Raw genomic sequence first — 9040 nt, forward strand, 5'->3', positions numbered from 1 at the left:
GATCAGTAAGATATTATTATTTTTTTTTTTTAATCAGAGTTTCTTATGCTAATCAAGGCTGTTTTTATTTGATCAAAAATACTGAAAGAAACATAAAATTGTAATATTATTATTTCTAACAATTTCTAATATTGGTTTCCTATAATAAGCACAACTGTTTCTAACACTGATAATAAATCATCATATTAGAATGATTTCTGAAGATCATGTGACACTGAAAACTGGAGTAATGATGCTGAAAATACAGCTGCGCATCACAGAAATAAATTACATTTGAAAGTCTATTAAAAGAGAAAACTGTTATTTTAAATTGCAAAACTTATTTCACAAAATTTTTTTTTTTTTTTTACCTTTTGTATTTATAGGTAAAAAAATAATTTTTGGATTTTGGATCAAATACTGTAGATACAGCCTTAATGAGCAGAAAACTTTTTTTGAAAAATATAAAAAATCTCACTGATCCCAAAACTTTAGAACGGCAGTATATATATATATATATATATATATATATATATATATATATATATATATATATATATATATATATATATATATATATATATGTATATGTATGTGTGTATATATGTATATATGTATATATGTGTGTGTGTGTGTGTGTGTGTGTGTATTAGTGAGCTCTCTTTCTCTTACTAATAATGTACTATTTATGGTAATTTTATAGACACGTGGCTTTTTTGACAAAAACATTACATATTACTGACTGTTATGCAGTTTCAAGTTGGACGTGGAAAGGTGGTTTCTAAAACATTACAAGGGGATGCCCTAATGTCGTAACTTCATAACTACCATGTTAATGAAATACTTAAGTAAAAAAACCAACAACCTTTCAATACTTACAGACGTCACAAGGGGAATGCTAACAACATAAAAGCAACGTTTATACAACATTATCAGAACCTTTCATGACTTAACGCATCAAGCCGTTTTACAACATTTCATTTCAAACCCCGATCCTTGACCAGATTCACAGGTTTTTCAGCCTGCCCTGCATTTCATTCTAGCCGTGTCATGGAAAAATGTGTGTAGTGCTTAGCTAGAACCGTCCAGAGAACTTGTACTACTAGTTTTAACCACACCCGTCCTGGTTTAAAAGGAAATGTGAAAAGCCGTCGCCTGTGCTTTTGCAGAAACCCTGGATTGTTCATCTACCTCTCTTTAACATCATGGCTACGACTGACTGGGCTCCGGATGCGTTTGCTTGCCCCATATGCTTGGACATCCTTAAGGACCCTGCTACCCTTCCCTGTGGACACAGTTACTGCCTGCTCTGTATCCAGAAGCACTGGGATCAGACAGCAAAGAAAGGGTCCTATGAATGTCCTCAATGCAGACAGCATTTCAAACCAAGGCCCGTCCTGGCCAGAAGCAACGTGCTTATGGAAGCTCTGGAGAAGCTGAGGCTGAGTAGTCAGGACGGCCTGGACTCATCTGTCTCTGAGAGTCCAGAAGCGCTGTCCTCTTCCGATCCGGTGGGATCCTCAGGAGCTCCTGCGTCCCAGACCGGACTGTATCCCTCTTTGCCCTCCAGCTCTCCGCAGCTCTGCCCGCTCCATCAGCAGGTGCTGGAACTGTACTGCTGTGAGGACAGACAGTGCATCTGTGACGAGTGTAGCTTTCTCGAACACAAAGGCCATCGGGCGGTGCGTCCAGATGAAGAACGACAGAAGATTCAGGTATGCAACTGCGTCATGTTTGGGTAAATCTCACAAAACCTGTCAAGAATGTCATCATGTTTCACCCCAAAATGTTAAAAAGAAAGAAATAATGTGTATTCTGTTTATCAAAATCATCATTTATCAAAATTTATCCAACTCAAAATCACCCTAGACAGGGTGACCTCGGGCCTTATCAACAGCCGCTATGTTAAAGGGGTCATCAGATGCCCATTTTCCACAGGTTGATATAATTCTTTAGGGTCTTAATGGAGAGTCTATAACATACTTTGGTTAAAATTTCTCAATGGTAGTGTAAAACAACACCCTTTTTACCCTGTCAAAAACAGCTCTGTTCACAGCGACTCGTTTCGGTGCGTGTCCCTTTAAATGCTAATGAGCTCTGCTGACCCCGCCCCTCTGTTCCGTGGAGTGTTGAGCCGTACTCATGAGAGACTCTTAACTTTAGCCACATTCGTCGCTAATTAGCACATTATTAGGAAAGGCGATTTGCAAAGATTCATAAAAGAACCTTATACTCACTTCTTCTGTAGGTGAGGATGGATCACGAATGATTCCCATGAACATAGATGCATTTAGGTAGATCGGGTGCACATTCCCTTTGAAAAACAAACGTAGCCGCGTCTTCAGCGGCTCAGATGTTGGGAGTAAATGACGACTGCTATGTTCATTATTACATCCAGCAACAGAACACCTCAATCACTTAGGAGTTATTCTACTCCGGCGTTGAAACAATGGAGAACTGATGACAGTCACTCAGGGAAGGTCTAAGGTAAAACACACCAGTGTCAATCAACTATCGTGGGAGGGGCCTTGGTCTGTGTGACGTCACACAGCCAAGAATCTGAGATCGGCTTGATTTGAGAAAGGGGATATTATTTGTAGGAATTAATTTAAAAAAAAACACTAGGTGTATTTTTATCATTATAGGGTGTATGTGTACAAATCCTGCAAACAACATGTAAAAGTGTATTTTGCATATGATGACTCCTTTAAGAGCTTTAAAGGGATAGTTCATCCAAAAATGAAAATTTCCCCATAATTTACTCATCCTCAAGGCATCCTATGTGTATATGACTTTCTTTTTTCAGATGAATCCAATTGTGGTTATATTTAAAAATGTCCTAGCTCTTCCAAGCTTTATAATGACAGTGAATGGGTGTTATTTTTCAATAGTCCAAAATAAGTCCAATAAAGCGCATCCATCCATAAGAAAAAGTGCCTCAGATGGCTCCGGCGAGGTGAATAAAGGCCTCCTGTAGCATTTCAAGTTCGGTTTATTTCTGGATCACATTTAAAAATGGCCACAGGCCGACCAAAGGGTTGCACAGTAAGTGAAATACAAGTACAGAGAGAAGGAAAAAAACAATGAGAAAATAAAGCTGGATAAAATTACATGTTAAAAGCCAAGACAAATAAATGAGTTTTGAGGCTAGATTTAAACTCAGATAAAGTGGAAGCCATTTCGATTGAGTCAGGAGATTATTCCGTATGAGGCCAGCCACTTCAAAGACTCTGTTGCCCCTTGTCTTCAAGCAGGTTCTGGGAATCTGAAGGAGGAATTTGTTACCCAATCAAAGTCCACATGTAAGAGTGTAATGGTGGAGTAGGTCCGTCAGATAAAATAGTGCTAGATTATTTAAAGCTATAGTCCGTAACTTTTAAAAATGATAAACTATTTATTGCTGATCGCCTCTTCAAATAAGACTGGCCAATGGCTGTTTTGTGTTTTTGCTGTGCGAATGTCTTGGACTGTTGTACATTGATATTGTACGTCTTCATACAGCAAGAGCTGAGGAAAGTGAGTGATCGGATACAGGGGAGCATTGCAGACAGAGAAAAGCTTATTCAGAGTCTTCCTCAAGTCTCCCAAGCACACAAGGTAATAATCACAGGAAATTTAGCCTTTGTGTCTCAGTAATGCAGTGGTTTAAGACGTGAGTTTGTCGCTCACAGAGCTCAATGCAGCAGCTGCTGATGGACAGTCAGGCGGTGTTTGCGGATGTGTTGAGGAGCGTTGAGCTCAGTCACTCTCAGGTGCTCGAGCTTCTTCAGACGCACCAGAGATCAGCCAGCAGCCGCGTCGAGGCCCATACATACAGCCTCCAGCAGGAGATCATCAGCCTGAACCAGAAACAAGAGGAGCTGCGGAGACTGGACAGCATCCAGGACCCCATCACCTTTCTGAATGTAAGTGATGCTTCAGCTTTAATAATGGCAGGCGTATATCATCAGTCTTTGCAAACAGGTGGTTGTGTATAAAAAACACTTTAGTGATTTTATATGCACAGCAAGCATAATGCAAGTCAAGTGTCTACCTTTATTTTTTAACAAACTTGTGAGAATGTCAAAATATGGGTAAAATAATGATTGTTATTCAGCGCAACTGATATATTTGTATAAAACACACTGATACTGACTACGGTTTATTATAGTTTAGATGAATAAAAACAAAAGCTGACAAATGGGTAAAACCTTGAGGATTGAAGGATAGTGGTAAAGATTTAAAATGACAATTCATTAGTATTTTTGTGGGCTTTAATGTCATTTAATGATTCTGGTTCTAATTATGAATGACAAGATTTATTGGTGTGTAAATACTGTTACACTGAATGACATTTTAGTGGGTGCCTTCAGTAAATCATTGTAAAAATGTATGATAATTATTATTTTTTTGCTCAGACTAAAGGAAAATTAAACACAACACATTCTAATGCATGGCACATTGGAGCATATAATGAGTTATTTGGTTGATGTCACCTTGGGTGTATGATTGTTTAAACAAACATTTGTATAAATGACAAGTAACAGGGAAAGGTTATAAGATTGTACTGAATCTCGCTCGTATCTTCTGCAGACATTCATGGCCGTGGATACTGTGGTTCAGGCTGAAAATGCAGCGATGGAGATCTGGAGTCCAGAGTCTGTGATATCCGGGGTCAGACTGTGTCTGGACGCTTACAGACAGGCCGCGCTAAATCTTACCAAAACCAACCTGGCCAGCATCTTTAGAGCGGGTGAGATGTGTAACAGTGTCCTTCGACTGGACTATATCTTATAATATGTGACCCTGGAGCACAAAACCAGTCTTGAGGGTCAGTTTATGGAAATGTATCAAGATGAATAAATAGTGTCTGTTTTTATGTGTTGTTTTTTATGAGGTTAATATTTGTCTGAGATACAACTATCTGAAAATCTGGAATCTGAGGGTGCAAAAAAAAATCTAAATATTGAGAAAATCATCTTTAAAGTTGTTCAAATGAAGTTCTTAGCAATGCATATTACTAATCAAAAATTAAGTTTTGATATATTTACGGTAGGACACTTACAAAATATCTTCATGGAACATGATCTTTACTTAATATCCTAATGATTTTTGGCATAAAAGAGAAATGTATAATTTTGACCCATTGGTACAAATACCTGTGCTACTTATGACTGCTTTTGTGATCCAGGGTCACATATAAAATAATATTTTCTAGCAGAATAATCCATGTCTTCCTGCCCAGTCATCAGCATTTTTCATATTTTTATTTATGTATTAAATGTTTTGACATTAATCAATTAGTAAATGACAAACTGTTTGTATTTACATGACCACGGTAACATCGCTATAATGCATGGCCTTTAATGGCTTATTGGTTTTAGCAAAATTCTAAATTGGGTGACACTTTCCTTAAAGCTTTTATATATAATGCATTATGAAAGTAGTTTTAAAGCATTGATTATGCTTTATAATGCATTGTGTGATCTCATGAATAATCGTAACCAGCACGTTATAATACTTGTCTATTCATTGTTACACCTTTAGAAAGTATAATTTATTAAAACACATAATCAAACCTTTAAATATTATAATGCATTTTAACTTGTTAATGAAAAAATTAATGCATTACAGTGTACGTTATTTTTTTTTATTTTTTATAATGGATCATACATAAAGGCCTTAAATAAAGTGTTACCATAAATTGCAATGAATAAATACATTGATTTTATTAATAATTAGTCTAAATAATTCTTCTGCTGAATATTTCATTATACTAACCGTATGCTGTTTATGGTTGTCGAGCAACACAACAGATGTTTATTTATTATGTCACATTTGCATTTTACAATAGCAGAATTTAGTTTTATTGTTGTTTTATTTGCAGTGCAAATAAACGTAATGCTTTATTTTTACCTCAGATTCAAGTCTGAGATAAATGTGGTTGTAAATAAGCCAATGTATTAGTGCTGTAAAGATCAGCAAGCATGGCTTTTGACAGTAGTCTCATGTCATGCTGCAGTCAATGATGCAGTGGCACAAGTGCATTCATCTGGTCAGTCGTGTGATGGAGGACTGGTCTCCAGCAATCCACAGCCGCCCTCACAAAACACAGGTAAGAGTTTGTCATTACAGTACTGTCAGTGTACAAGGAAACTGTCTTGCTTGATTGTAAACTGTTTTCCTCTCAGTTACAGAAGTTAAGTCTGAGTCCGTGAAACCAGATGCTAAACGCAAAGTCCAAGCTTCCTCTACTGCAACACAAGAACATCACAAGAAACAAGCGTGTCCCTCTGCCAGTGCAGGTAAACCCTCTCCACTTCATCTCATCGTCCTGAATTCATGCATGTGTTACACACAGTTTTTGGATGGGTGAGATGTGACTTATACGTGTTTTCATGAGATTCACCCATTATGTTAAATGATATCTAAAGGGTCAATTTTTTTGAAACTGAGACTTATACATCATCTGAAAGCTGAATAAATAAGCTTTCCATTGATGTGTGGTTTGTAAGGAGGACAATATTTATCGGAGATACAACTTTTTGAAAATCTGCAATCTGAGGGTGCAAAAAAATCTAAATATTGAGAAAATCATCTTTAAAGTTGTTCAAATGAAGTTCTTAGCGATGCATATTACTAATCAAAAATTAAGTTTTGATATATTTACGGTAGAAGATTTACTAAATATCTTCATGGAACATGATCTTTACTTAATATCCTAATGATTTTTGTCATAAAAGAGAAATGTATAATTTTGTTGTCTATTACTACAAATATACCTGTGCTACTTATGACTGCTTTTGAGTCACAAATACAGTTTAAACCTCTTTATTGTGTCTCTACAGTGGAGGCATCAGCATCCTGTTGTGTGTCAAGTCCAGCACCTAAAACCAGAGAGGAAATGCTCAAATGTGAGACTGTGTGATTTTTCTACTTCATTAAATTTGTTGGGCATTTTTTTCTTTTTTCTATGTAACGGTGTGTATTTCCTTTCAGTCCGCATCGAGCCCACGCTGGATCACAGCAGTGCTTTCCGTCACATTCGTCTGTCTGATGGATACCGCAAGGCGACTCTCTGCGCGGAGAACCAGAATTATCCGGAGCATCCGGACCGGTTCATGTTCTGGAGGCAGGTGATGTGTGTGGAGCCACTGGCCGGGAGCCCGTATTACTGGGAGCTGGAGTGGACGGGACAGAGGGTAAGAGCAGTACAGAGCTCTCAAACCATCATCACCATTAATCACATCACACAAAATAAACGTTTTTGTTTACATAGTGTGTGTGTGTGTGTGCTGTGTACATTTATTATGTATATATAAACACACACACACATGCATGCATGTATATATTTAAGAACAATTTTAAATTTATATATTAATTATATTTATATATAATATAAATATATACATGTAAATATTTTCAAAATATGTGTGTGTATTTATTTATGCATGTAATATAATGTACACAATACACACAGATATATTATGTAAAAAGAAACGCGATTAATCGGTTGACGGCACTAATTCACAAACTACTCAAATACACTGGATGATTTGCAACTTAAAATTAGATAAAGACTTTTTTGAAGACTAAAGGGTTCTGAAGACTTGCTGGCTTTGTTCTTGGTTTAACACCTAATTTCCACCTTAATTCTTAGTCTTTTTTGCAGTTAATATCTTTTCATTTTTTGTGACCCTGCTGCCCCTTGAACATTTCTTGTCCAGTGGTCACACCTTAATTTTGATGTTTCTATAGTACTGGACCCATTTCAGGGGCATTCAATGTTTTTATTTTTTACCTGTAAAAGAAAAGCTGCTTATTACTTATGCACAACTGTATACAATTCACTTTTCACTTGCAGCCCTAGTTATAAATTAATAGTCACCTATAAATAATTACATACAAAATAACAGCAGTTCTAAAGATTGATGTGGTCTGGATATGATTAAATAAAATACGATCAGAATATCAACTTGTGTAATAATTATGCACGCACTGTAAACAGAGAATCCTATTAAACCGCTAATACACAAATCTTTGCTTTTTTTTTTTACTTATTTATTGACTCATATAATTAATGGAGAAAGTATTTAAACATCACTGAAGTCAGATTAAATGGTTTAACAAGTGCTGAAATAAAAAGGCTTCTCTTGCATCAGCTATTTGATTCAAAATGAATTTATTAAGAAGAAGTCATGATATTTCATTTATAGCTACTGGATTATTCCTTTGGTCTCATGGCATTGGTTTGCTGTCTGCAGGTGACGGTTGGCGTGGCGTATAAGGACATGAAGCGCTCTGCATCGGACGACAGCGCCAGGCTGGGTCACAACCCACAGTCCTGGAGCCTCTACTGGTCCGGCAAGGCCTTCTCCTTGTGGCATGATGGGAAAGAGACCGCGCTGGTCGCTCCCAAAGCCAAACGCATCGGGGTTTATCTGGACCAGCAGAACGGCGTGCTGGCATTTTACAGAGTCTCGCACAATCAGGCCCAAGAGATCTGCAGCGTGCACACGCACTTCGACAGACCTCTGCTCCCCAGCTTCCGCTTCTGGTCTGGAGTCGGATCCTCCATCACTGTCTGTGAGCTCAGCTGAAGAGAAGAAAAGAGGATCAGCTGTTAAACATACACCCCTACTGCAATCTTTATCTGTGTACAACTTCACCATGAAAATAAAATACGAATACTAATGCATCATAAGTGTGTTTGTGATATGCATATTTATCTTCTTGAATAAAAGCTGATGCGTGTGAGTATTAAGCACAGTTATCGTCAGTGTACCGCTGTCTGTAAGCAGCGGTTAAACATTTTTAGTCAACAGAGTTTGTCCTGGCAGCAAGATCGAGCAATGAGGTCTATAAATACTTGGAGAAAGCTATCCGTCAGCAAGCTGCCAGAGTTCCCAAGTGTCCCAGAAAACCAGCAATGTTTCCCAAGCCTTAAAAAGTCGTAGAAAATAAATAAAGCTTAACGCTTAACCACTACCGTTCTGTTCATAAGTCACAGGTCTGAATCTGAGCTTGTTAAGAGCAAGTAGATCCATTACTGGCCACAAACCCCTATCTTTCTTTGAAACTG

The 9040-nt window shown here is 37.4% G+C and overlaps 1 protein-coding gene across 1 annotated transcript; it reads left to right on the top strand.

The window, feature by feature from the left end:
- The first annotated feature begins 1124 nt into the window (after positions 1–1124).
- ftr86 (finTRIM family, member 86) lies at positions 1125–8640 on the top strand. Its single transcript, XM_019091148.2, has 9 exons — positions 1125–1694; positions 3481–3576; positions 3651–3884; positions 4552–4711; positions 5981–6073; positions 6150–6263; positions 6807–6872; positions 6958–7160; positions 8223–8640. The coding sequence occupies exons 1-9, from the start codon at positions 1185–1187 to the stop codon at positions 8556–8558; spliced, it is 1812 nt and encodes a 603-aa protein (XP_018946693.2). The 5' UTR covers positions 1125–1184; the 3' UTR covers positions 8559–8640.
- Positions 8641–9040: the final 400 nt, after the last annotated feature.

The sequence above is a fragment of the Cyprinus carpio genome, chromosome B15, assembly GCF_018340385.1.
Source record: "Cyprinus carpio isolate SPL01 chromosome B15, ASM1834038v1, whole genome shotgun sequence".
Lineage (NCBI taxonomy): Eukaryota > Metazoa > Chordata > Actinopteri > Cypriniformes > Cyprinidae > Cyprinus > Cyprinus carpio.

Excerpts from the sequence above, each read along its gene's own strand:
- ftr86 (XM_019091148.2), top strand. The coding sequence starts at position 1,185 with ATGGCTACGACTGACTGGGCTCCGGATGCGTTTGCTTGCCCCATATGC. Across the intron at positions 3,577-3,650 it reads AAGTCTCCCAAGCACACAAG|AGCTCAATGCAGCAGCTGCT; the intron begins GTAATAATCACA and ends TGTCGCTCACAG. Across the intron at positions 4,712-5,980 it reads GGCCAGCATCTTTAGAGCGG|TCAATGATGCAGTGGCACAA; the intron begins GTGAGATGTGTA and ends GTCATGCTGCAG.